Source organism: Lutjanus erythropterus, chromosome 11, assembly GCF_056507025.1.
Source record: "Lutjanus erythropterus isolate fLutEry1 chromosome 11, fLutEry1.hap2, whole genome shotgun sequence".
In the NCBI taxonomy this organism is placed as follows: Eukaryota; Metazoa; Chordata; class Actinopteri; order Lutjaniformes; family Lutjanidae; genus Lutjanus; species Lutjanus erythropterus.
Window position 1 is genome coordinate 24,823,412 of NC_139327.1, and position 12,951 is coordinate 24,836,362.

Here is a 12,951-nt window from a genome sequence, read left to right on the forward strand (position 1 = left end):
AAAGAGACCAAACAAGTTGTGTACATGTTGCCTTTTTTCATCTTGGATATGGGGAAAAAACATCCCATTACTTTCCACTTAAAAAATACTTTAATCAAAAAATGCCCACTTATCAAAATCTAAGCTTTGCAAATGTGGAAAGAAGTTACATGAGGGCCTTCCATCATGTTTTCATTTTCTATTCTAAAATAATTACAAAAAAGTTTTCTTTGACCAACACAGTTATGTGGAACTACACTAAAGGGAGTTGCAGTCTAAAGGTCAGCACAAACAGCAAAGAATGCTGCAGAGACACTTTAAAAAGCTTCCTTTTTTGTTAATGAGCATCCCAACTCGGCTCACATCAGTCACTAACGTGAAACACACAACTGCGCAAAAAGAACAATTCCCAAGGAAATTGGATGAGTGTCTTTTTAAAGTTCCATGAAAAGGAAAAAAAAAGGCATCCAGCAACTTTCTTTTCAAAGACTGAACTAGGTGTTGTACATCTGCCAACTCCTGGATGCATTTAAAATGTGCTTCTTGTTCTGTTTTTAACAACAGCCAGCCAAGCTCGGCAGTTTATGCAGCAGTGAGCTTTTTGACTGCGTTGATAATTGTGCAGTGGAGGATATTCATACCATAACTTTGCCTGCAATTAAATCCCCTATCATGAGAGCAGCTGCTGGCCCACAGTGAACCCCATTTCCCTGCTCAGTCTGGATAAGACTGCAACACCAAGGTTTATGGCAGCCAAAAGCCAATTATAGTCTGCTCTAGATGCTATTACTTAACACCAGGAGAATGGGATGAGAAAGCAATGCAAACGGCCATAAAAGACCTTGTGCACATACACGGCACCCCTATATAATCTCCTGCCCGTAACACTTTGTGTCACACACAGACGCACAGACACACACTTTTCATTTCACGCAAACATACATAGAAGAACAGCTGCTGAAGTCATCTGTTTTACTCACTGTAGGTACTCCCCCAACTTCAAAGTTAGAACAGTCATCAGTTTATTACAACACCTAGAGGCACAGTTATCTTTACAGCTTGCAATTTCAAACAGAGCTACGTTATCAGAACCCAAACATGGAGCGAGAGAGTTGACAGGGTGCCTTTACTCCAATCTGGACAACAACATCTTGCTGTACAGTTCTCTTGTCTTTTTGTGGCCAACTTTAAGGTCAGAGACACAGACTTAAGCCAAATGAAACGATAAGAAGCGAGAGGGGGGGGGGGGCTGAAGTAAAACGGAGGCCCGGAGGTGGTTAAGAAATTGTGAGAGGGAAGGAAGAGGGGGGAAAAAACGAGGCTGGCCAAATCCCCACCAGGCCAAATAACAGAATCAAAACCTCAGCAGCAGACCATAAAGACCCAGCAGTACCTGCCGTTAAAGTGTCCAATTCTGAGGCAAGATCGGTCATTTCATTTCATTTCCATGCAGATGGGCTGACTATCATGCACACGCACAAATCCACACAGCCACACGCGCATTCATACAGAATAAATTACTGCTCACACATGCATGCGCAAACACACACGCACGCACACATTTCCAAACATGCCCCAAAGTGCTACTCAGAAATGGCGGCAAACAGGGATGTAGAGTCACAGCATGAGAGGAAATAGTTTAGCTGATGAATGAGCAGAAGGGGAAAAAAAATCAAGTGAAATTCATGTAAGTCAGGTTCAGTGTGTTATAACTATTCACGACAGAGTGTAAGTTATGTTAATATTATTTTATAGATGCTGTACATGTACATGAAAGCAGGTACACGCAGACATGGACACACACACACTCTTAAACTTACTTGCTTTGGTAGGGGTTGAGCTGAGCAATAGGAATTACTGTTGTTGAGGAACCTGGAGAAGCACCGGCAGCCTTTGAGGGTGAAAACTTTGAGGGTGAAAACTTCGAGGGCGAAAACTTCGAGGGCGAAAACTTCGAGGGCGAAAACTTCGAGGGTGAAAACTTCGAGGGCGAAAACTTCGAGGGTGAATCTTTCATGGGTGATGCTTTCATGGGCGAAAACTTTGTGGGTAAAGTTTTCATGGGCGACTTTCCCACATAACCTCTGCCACGGCCTCGGGGAGGAGAAGAAGCTGTAGGGGATAAAAAAAAGTGATACACTTATAGGAGTACTCCAAATTGGCAAGATGATCATTTAAAGGATCAGTGTGTGTGAGGTTTAGTGGTATCTCAGGGTGAGCTTTCAGACTGCAAACATATCATCTCACACTCCCCTTCAAAGCAAGTAGGAGAACATACAGTGGCCACAAAATCTGCTGAAAAGGTGAAAGGCTGTGTTTGGTTTGTCTGCTCTGGGCTACTGTAGAAACATGGCGGTGCAATATGGCAGCCTCTGGAAGAGGACCTTCATGCTCTGTAGATGTAAACAGCTCACTCTAGGACAGAGATACTTAACTTGCTTTGCCCAGGGGCCACTTTTGCAAAATGACAGATGATCAGGGGCCAGTAAAAAACAAACATTAATAATATCAATAATCAAATAAAATTAATAAACATTAAAAAGGCCCATGACTTGTTTTTTTTTTTTTTTTCAAATTTACTGACTTGTTAACTGAACTCATTACTGAACCTAACTTGGATAGATTCCACAGATAAATCTCATACTTTACTTCATTTATAACTGCAACTGCATTTTAGTTGGATATGATTCAGTAACATTTGACATTAAACAGCTGGAATAGTAAGATGGAACCTTTTCCATCATGCAGTCTCTGAAATGTCGATTCATACGCCTAACATGAATCACTTCTACCAGGGACAAAATAAAAAGCACATTTAGACTCTCAGTGGAAAAATACATTCATGGGATCTGAATTATCCTCATTTGTGTGCAACTTTTGTTGCTCTTGAGCAAATAGTTGTCTTCCCCTGCAGAGCTCACAGTCTGATCCTACTGCACTTTGCACAATCTGAAAGGTCATCACACAAAGATCAGCCTTCTCACTTAATAACAGCCTCATTTAACCCATCAAACAAAACTGGCATATTTGTCCCTCCTTCTTGGGAATCAATTTATTTTCATTGTGAAATAGAAAATGGTTGGAGAGCCACCCAGCATCCTGTTGAGGGCCAGATTTGGCCCACAGGCCACAAGTTAAATACCACTGTTTTATGTAACGAGAACACAAGCATTCAGCATTTCAGGTGATTATACACTGAATGAAAACATACTTATAAATATTATAATCCATTCCTTTCGTATTCTGCCAATAAATCCACATAAATCTTACACTCTGGACCTTTAATAATACTGAAAGATCAGGTAATTAATCGACAGAGATAGACAACAATTTTGGTAATTGATGTAAAACACTGTTATGCAAAAGTACCTAACATTGGCTGATTTTAGCCTGTAAGAATGTTCTGCCTTCCCGGTTTATTTCCTGAATATTTTTGGGTTTTGGACTGGACACAAAATGAGAACTATGAAGATTTTGCCTTAGATTCTGATAAAATTGTGGTGAACTTTCCTCACTGTTTTCTGGTATTTTAAACAACAACTTGTTAAATAATAATAATAATAAAATCATAAACCAAACACAGATAGATCGATGATGATAATTATCAATGTAGAAATAACTACAAAAGACATTCAGTAATCATTATGTATGTATTTATTTTACCACAAAGTTAAAACAAAAAAGTTAAAACAGTTAAAGCCTGGATTACAAAGCTCTTGAAAGGGATATGATCGCCCCAGAGCTGGCGATGTTTAGGTATAATGCTAGCTTTAGCATTGGCTTAATGTTAGCCTTTCCAGCTCAGCTAACTTCCAGGATGACCCTGTCGCGTTTCCCGGTCTTAAGAAGCTGCAGCATTTATCAACTGACACAGCGTCACTTGTAACTTACTAAGTTTAAGATTTTGCTCCACTATGAGTATTGTTGACAACAGAATTCAATAAAGTCCGATTAAACAAATTATTAAGGCGGTCGCAGTAAACCACCATCCCATCAGACTATGTTACTTTGTCACAGCAGTAAAAAAAGAAGATGTTGTCACAGCCCTGAAACACACTACCATTTTTTGTGAAAACCAATACTTAATACTGTACTTAATTATTCATGCCATTGTCACTAATATGCAATGAAATTGAACAATTCACACTCCTATAACGATGTTGAACTTGTGATGGACAACTGAAAAACAGGAGTATAAATACTGATGCAGCAGATTCTGAGGTATTGTCTTTTTTATTTCACACAAAATTCTTGTTTGTCAAAACCTGGCGCCTACATTACACACAATGCAAATTAAGTGATGACAGTCTGAAGCTAATGTAGCCTCAAGCTGCTAGCCTCGAGCAGAGATGAGGAGCGGGTTACGGAGGTCTAGTAAACTCACTTCTTTCTAACTCCACACCCTCGGATTTTTTTCATCTCCAAACTTGTAGTCTTCAGACCCACCGACGCTGCCTCAAGTGATGTCACTTTTATCAGACTTCATGCAGCTCCCTCTGGAGCCACAAGAGACTTAATACAACTTTTTTTTTCTTTCCACACAGTGCTCTGCAGTCGTGTTCCTCAAAGCCTGAAAACAGACTTTGATGTGCCAAATTGGTGGAGGTACTCTTAAAATGAATCTCTAGATGAATTATGTTTATTTACACACTATATACAAGTTCCACACATTGTGAGATAGTTATTACCTCAAAGTGCACAACAAAGTTTATCGATAACAGTGGTTGACGTAGACAAATTCATTTGCTGATGCATAATCGGTAGAGCACCTAGCAGTTTGCCATTAGGCAGCAGAAACTTAATTAAACACTAGTGGTAGAACTGTTATCTGATCATATGAGCAGCTGCCAAAATGATAAAATGCCTGAGAAAGTTAAACTCTCCCCACAGATCTCTCTGTAGAGTTACTAAATTCCCTGTTAACATCAGCCTGTGCCAATGAATTAAACTGTGTTTTTCTTCTTGGGCTGCCAATCAATTATTAATTTCATAATTACTGTACTTATGCCTTTCAGTCATAGGAAAAAGAATAATTAGGATTAGTTATCAGAATATCAGTCTTGTGGCCAAGACACCAGGCATAAATCAGTAAATACTAGTCTTAACCACATTCATGCATCATGACTGTTTTATATTTAGTTTAAGTTATAGAGTTAAAGACAAACTTGAGCTTAAGTTAACATTAAACTTGATTAGCTTAAAGTGGCACTGCATGTTTGCTGCTTTTTAGCTGTCAACTAAATGATATTACTGTTCTGTGTCTAGTTTGTCTCAACAGATCAGAGGAAATATGTGCTTGAGCTCACATGGAGTTTTAGGTTAAGAATGTGAAGTAAAATGGATCCATTTGTATAATATATTATAATATGTATAGCTAATACTACTGTGATTGTAGTGCTAATTTCCATTAGTGCGTCAATGGGAATTTCCATTATGTGTTAGCATTGAGCTAACATACAAAGTGCTTGTTATTTTATACATATGAAAATTTACTTAATCAAGGAGAGAATATTTTAATAACTTAATATGCTGTCCTATTTTGAACTCAATTATTATTTTATTATTTCTGATTAAGTGTGCACTTACTCAATCTACACCTAATATACAATTTCACACAGAAAATAAAACATCACAACTCTAAAAAAAAAAAAAGTTGAGAATAAGTTAACAACTGCTCAGCAATTTCTCTTTAAAAACAATGCCAGAACTTGAACAGTTCGGACCAGCCCACAGAATCACAAGGTGTTATCTCACCTCCCACAGTAAAGTAGCATCAGCCCCATCAGCAGTGATTCAGGCTCAGATAGTTGGCTCTTGTCAAAATTTATTTTATGCAATGCCTCATTTTGGCAAGAGATGATCTGCCATATTGAGCAACAGCATCTGAGGGAAGAATTGTTTGGGATAAAAAGATGCAATTCCACGGAGACCACTCCCCTGATTTAAGCTCCTGTTATGGAGCACAACAAACACTCACCTCCATGATACCCTCCTTTTGCGGGTGTGTATATGTGTGTGTGTCATGACCAAAATCCTTGGGGAAATCAGAGATTGAACAGCTATTTTCAGGCGAGGGGTAATTAACATCAATATTCATACGCACGCTATCCGGATGGAGTGGTAGAGAGAGGGAAGGAGCTGGTAGCAAAAGAAGAGAAGAGGAGATGATAGGTGGGGATGGGTGGGTGGGGTGAAGAACAGAGGAAAGATGGAGGCACAGAGGTTTATCAAGGATCCTCATTTTTTGTGATTAAGATCAGTACCGAGTCCTAATATGTATGCCGGTAACGTATTCGACAGCCCCTGTTTGCGAAGAGCGCTTGGTGGTGAGAAGACAGTAGGAAGAGAGAATGAGACAAATATATAGACAAGAAGAAAGCAATAAAGAGAGGAAGTGAGTAAGAAAATGAGTGTGTAAAAGTGTGTGTGTTTAGAGAGACAGAGGAAGAGAGGGAAAGAGTTGTGAGGACAAAGGAAACCTGCAGAGAATGGTTAGTGATGAATAATGAATATTTTTTTAACTGCACTTCAGCAAGTGCAGATCTCTTTTTGGAATTTAAATATCATCTGCGAAGCAGTTTGAAGGTAGTCTATTTCAAGGATAGCCGCTGATGAATATTTAAATGGGAACACAGAAATGCCTGTGACAACTGTGTCACAACCTCTGACTCCTAACCTACTGCTGAAGGAGTATTTTATTTTTAAGGAATATCAATATTGTGACTTAAAGGAGCAATATGTAACAACTGCACGCCCTAAAATGAGAACAGCAATCCAAATAGCAAGCTGGAGTCACAGACGAGTCATAGAACAGGTTGAAATCCTATTTAATATACAGTGTATGGTTGAAGCAAGTTGTTTCCCCCTGCCTCCCTCAGGACTTGAGGGGGCTACAGCAGGTAATTCGACAATGTCAAGTGACAACTAGTCTTAAGCTGGAAGTTGATCAGCTGTTTATAATTCTGTCGGTTGTCTGTCAATCTAAAGCTAAACCTGTTATCCTGAAAACAAAAACCCACTCTGAAAACACACACTGCGGAGTTTGAGTTCAGTGACTTCCTGCCAGATATATTTACTGTAATAAATCAATAATGACCATGATGTGTCATCAGAGATCAAATACAAAGCTACAGCCACAGTGCCCACCTTTGAAATTTTATTTTTGTATGCCTGTTTCATGTCAATTAAAAATTCAAATTAATATGAAATGTTAAACTAATGAGTGTCTGTTCATGAGTTTTAAGAAATCTTTAATAATCTTGTAGGAGTGGATGTCTATAACAGTTAAACTGAGCAATATGTTAATGAAGTCTGGCAGGCAGCAGGGAGCAGTGGATGTTTTTTCAGGGCTTTTCAAGGCTTAATTTAACATTGACAGACAAATCACAGTTATAAACAGCTGATCAACTTGATGCGGAGGACTCGTCGTTGCTTGTTATTGTCAACTTATGATCCTGTGTGGTCTTGCGTTCCTGCAGCCTGCCTGAGCTTTGGGGAGAAGTGGGCTGGGAAAAACAACTCGCTTCAACCATAAATGGTATATTAAATATGATTTCAACCCATTTACTATACCATCTACTCCTAAAAGATTATTAATGATTTCTTACAACTCATAAACAGAATCTACTGTAATTCATTCAGTGAACTAATTAAAGTAAAACAGGTAAACAATAACAAGCTACAGTCTGGCACAGAGATTTCAAAGGAGGATATTGCACTGGTTTCCATAATCTCTGATGACGTATCATGGTCATTTTATGATTTACTATAATACAGATTTCTCCTTTAAATATTAATGTTTTGTAACAGTGAGTATGCTGTCACTTGTGTGACTAATATTAACAGCTTAAAAACACTTTAGCACAAATTAATTCTTCCAACTCTGCTGAGACCAGAGGAAAAATGTTCTCCGACCACATCCTCCCACTCAGAGGATGTCAGAGGTCGAGGGTCACTACAGAACAGAACGCCTGGAGCTGATAGGGGGAGCATTTCATTTAGCTAATTACGCTTCCTCCCATCCTCACTCCTCCGTCCTCTGGCCTGTGACCTGGAAATTGATCAAGGTCTTCCACCATGAAGGATGCTCCAGTCCTTAAATACGTCCCAAGGAACTGTCTTATGTGAAAGTTTTTAAATCAGCAACACTGTTTCAATCAGAGTCTGTTCAGCTGATCGGCTAATCTGATGGGAAAAGCAAAGCTGCAGCGTTTGCATATTTATTCAGAAAATAAAAATGATGAGATGTGTGTTTGATCTGAATCACAAATTCATTATAAAAACTGATCAGCCATTCTTTTTGCCTCTTCTTTTCTGCTCCAAGTGCATCTTTGGCTTATTCAGGAAAAATGTTAATCTTAATAAGCTGCACAGTTGTGGTTATCATTAGTCGGTAACATTCAGCGTGAACAGGACAGACCTACTGTAACTGCAGACTCTCACAGGCAAATTACTGATTTTATTTACCGTTGTCTGTTCTGTTTTCTCAGTAATAAACCACTGCATTTGTCTGTTTGTGTCATTTTTACAACGGTCTGACACAGCAATGGGCCTGTTGAGATGCTGTACATCAAGAGTAGCAGCTGTCTCGTATAAATGACACTGAAGTGAGCAAGGATGTTCGATTTGGTAAATACAATTACTCCGTCTTTGCATCTCTTGGCCAGGAATCCTGAGGTTAAATTTAGCACCTCTTAAGACCCTTTCCTTAAATTTTAAGACCTCATTGCCACTTCAGGTTTTTACCAGTTACTTTTACAATAGGGTTGGACCAATGGACGATACCATTGTCCATTGGGATGCCTGAGAGACATCGAGCACTGAGTCCTCTAACATTGTGATTTAAAAGTCGCCCCCGAACCACACCGACACTGGGGGGTGCACAAACAGACGGGGACCAAAATTAAGACCTAGCAGGGGCAAAATGCGGGTAGATTTTAGAGTAAAAACTTGTTACTGAAAGTCAAATAAAAAGTTTAGCCAGAGAGCACAAAATGAAGGATGGGTTTATTATTCTAATTGATGTAAGAGCTTTTTGCACCTGATTTACCAAAGGAAAAACAGCTTTTTTAATCACACTGTTTACTGCCCAGTGAAAGCATGATTTAATTTAGGTAAAAATATGAAAATTGTTTGAAAAGCAACTATCTTTTTTTGGCTACACTGCTGAAGCACGCAACAGAAATACAACGACAGCATCATCCATCTTAATGTTTTACTGTGTAACTCATCATGTGCCACTTTGGTAGAAATTGCAGAACCCTAATCTGCAGTACGATTTAACTCATAGCTACAATACATCGATTATAAGCTAGCATTGCTCAACAGTCTTAGTTTGTGATAACTCCTTCAACCACTGTATCAGTGCAACATAAGATAGGTAGGGTGGGAACAAAGCACAAGATAATTAACTGAATCGCAATTTTTTGCATCTAGTGCTGCACAGATGCCCTGGCCTTGTTTTCCAGATCAAAGAAAACATGTTTGGTACAGCCCTTATGTTTACTATAGGGCTGCACGACTCTTGATAAAATGTGAATCATAATTCTTCTCCCTACAAATTGTGATCACAATTTTTTCACATGATTCTTTTTTTTTTCTAACAAAAACACTGATTGCACTCTCAAATGCTGAAGTAAATAAACGTGCCTGAGAAGCGTGACGTGGCTTTAAGCAGACGACATATATCAAAGCGCTGGACTCAAAAGTCTCTTCTAACAAAAAATACCTCAAGTCTCTTCTCCTCTCTCTCTCTACTCTCTCTCTCTTTTTTTTAGAACACTTAATCAAAGTGATAACTGTTACATATTGAACCTTTAAGACTCTCTAAACTTGCTTTAAGAAAAAATAGTCTCTTCCCTGTGGTCCTTTCCTGCTGGAAGGAGCTAAGATACAAGGGAAGTGAAGGAAGCAAGAAGTCACATCAGCCAAATGGAAGCAGCCAGGGATTCAGTGTGTTTCTCAAGGACTGCAAAGATTTTTAAGAGCCTTGAACTCAGACCCTCTAATAAAATACCCACTCTCCACATCATTACATTACCCGCACCTCATTGGAAACACTTAATTTGTGGCACTTAGCAATTTTGTCAAGATACACAAATTTAACAAAAACACAAAACTATTGAAAAGTAATCAAACACTGAGCCACATTCAGTAGGAGAAAATACTTTCAGGCTTGTTTTTGGCTCTAAAGATGGACGCAGGACCATTTCATCAAGAGAACAATTAAACGGAGCAGCAGGTTTTCTACACTGGCAGGATCTCGGAGGTAACATGATTCAAAGAGTACAAAGAGGAAAGAGTGTGATGAACTACTTAATGCAGCGCCTCATCTTTGCTGACTCAAATTGGTTGACTTTCTCTCGCTCTCCCTCCGTCTGTGCATCGCTACGAGGGGATTCAGTCCACAACACAATATTCATGAAGCCATGAACTGGAGGAGCCATCGGCCCACACAAGCTCCCTCAGTCACAACACACACACACACAGACACCTACACACACACACACAAACACACGATATATACCAAGCGCTCATTATCCACCCACATGGTTACATCCTCCACTGAGGAGGACTATTGGTATGTTTCTGCCACATAACAAAAATCAATGTCGGTGCTGAGAGCAGCTGGTGGTATAAAACAACTGAGTGAAACAAAGGCTACGCAAATAAAAGAAGATCCAATAAAACATGGGCTACTTAAGGCATGATTCACGGCACCAGCCATTTTGGCAGAAAACCAACCATCATTTGGAGGCTCTGTTCTGTTATAAAAATCTGGTTGGTGGTAAAAACAGTGAAAGGTGAGAGTTATGGACTCCACCAGCCGCAGTGGCCAGTGGGCAACAAGATAGTTTCCCGCTCTGATTGCAGAGCAGTAAATATGATAAAAGTGCACAACGGGACATAAAAATTGGGCACTTAAGCTGAGGGAACTTCTATTAATTTGGCACTTCCTGTGGCTACCTTCAGCTGGTTGAAAAACCACCCTGTGCCTCATGATCCTGTTTTATCTAGTTCTTATCCCACGCTCAGACACTGAAGTGCTGTGAATATTAAAGGGATGAAACCAGGATTTACTTTTCAGTCCATAGTAGTGGTTGAAGTGTGGTATGGTGAATGAGATTGAGAACTGAACAACAAAGACTCTGCTGGTCTCCAAATTATGGCTGCAGAACAACAGTGCTGAGGAGAAAAAACAGTGAGAGGACTGCAAATCATTCATCAGCACCCTGCTCTCAGAGGGTACATGGCTCCCTCTGTTGGTGAGATGAGGATTTTCTATAAAATAATCTAACCAACCCCTAAAAACTACACTAAAAACTACCCCTCATTTCTTACCCACAGTGTAACATACCTGATAAGGACTGATGTAAACAATCAACAAAATATTATATTATTAAATTGAATTCTGAGAAGCAGCCAGTTGTTTAAAGTAAAGACTCAATAACTCATCATCTGACCGAAAAGCTCAGATTTCACAAAGTTATGTTGAATTTGATGTTACTTCAAAATGGTCCCTTTTGACTTCCTTGATGTCATATTATTATTCATATATATGGTTTGGTCCTCCATTAGCACTACATTTCAACAGCTCCTTTTGCATGACTGCAGAGTAGAGCTGCAATGATTAATCAATTATGAATCATCAGTAAACTAATAGGAAACTATTTTGAGAATTGATTAATCAGTGAGAGTAACTTTTTTTTTTTTTTTAAAGAAAATAAAGTTAAAATTTTCAGCTTGTCACATGTGAACATTTTCTGGTTCCTTTAGTTTTCTCTGAGAGGAAACTGAATATCTTTGTGTTGTGGATAAAACAAGATATTTGAGGTCATCACCTTGGGCTTTCAGGAAACAGTGATCAACATTTTTCACAATTGTCTGATTTTGTATAGAGCCGATTGATTACTCAAGAAAATAATCAACAGATTAATCAACAATTAAAATAATCTTTGGTTGCAGCCTTACTGCAAGATTAAGAATAAACTGTGACTTCTAGTCAATTAAATTGTATTCAGGTTCAGTAACGCCCAAATTCTCAGTACATCCGACTTGGCTAAATGAAGAAATTAGAACTTGTTTATATCAGTGCGGTATTTAATTGTTGTAATCTGCTCAGCAAATAAACAGTATTAATCTATCTGACATGTAATATCCGTGAACTCGGGAGCTGCTGGGTGCACTGTTTTGTTGTTTAAAATGATTTATTCAGACATCTCTGCTTTGCAGACAGTGGCTTGTGAAAGCTTCCACATGTACTTATGAAACTATTGTCAATACTCAACATGTACTACTGGTTTAAAACACAAAACACAAACAAAAGTTCCTTTTAAAAACTAAATGACTGTGCAGGACTCAATAATAAGGATTGGCTGCTTGCCTGAGGTAAGTAAAATGCCATGTCAGGCTAGTAAATCTTGCAACTCACTTGCCTGGGAAAGTGGTAAAAATGAACTGAACTACTTTTTAAACAAAAAAGGCAGAAAATACTATTTTCACCCTCTCAATATGAAGATTTCCCATTTTTCTCTGTTTATTATCACATTAAATTAACTTAATTTGATTTTTAGACTGACAAAACTAAACATTTAAAGACCTCACCTTGCACTTTGAAAAACTGGGATGGACATTTTTCACTATTTTCTGACATTTCAGACACTGCAACTTAGGAATAAACATGACAATTAACATTAGTTTTTGTTGCTATTTAACAACCACAAATAAATAAGACAATTTGTACAGGAGCAAGTAAAAGTGGACTATGGGCAAGTAGATAAAATTAATGTTGACTCTGCTGTGACAGCTAGAGATGCAAAGTTTGTGTATTTTCTTCAACCATTAGGTTAAAACTTAAAGAATCAATAATCAATTAATTATTAAGAAGATACAAAATGCATGTCCTTCTCAGTTTAAGATTTATTTAAACAATTCTAGTGGCACATTAGTTATGTGCAACATTAATTTATGACG

General features: G+C 38.5%; 1 protein-coding gene across 1 annotated transcript in view; it reads right to left on the minus strand.

Annotated features, from left to right (window-relative positions):
- LOC146319188 (replication protein A 70 kDa DNA-binding subunit-like) overlaps nt 1-12,951 on the minus strand; it is a 60,086-nt gene that overhangs the window by 43,015 nt on the left and 4,120 nt on the right. The window contains exon 7 of the mRNA XM_084729783.1: nt 1,800-2,091. Within this exon, the coding sequence (XP_084585909.1) occupies nt 1,800-2,091 (292 nt within the window). The remainder of the gene's footprint in view (nt 1-1,799; nt 2,092-12,951) is intronic.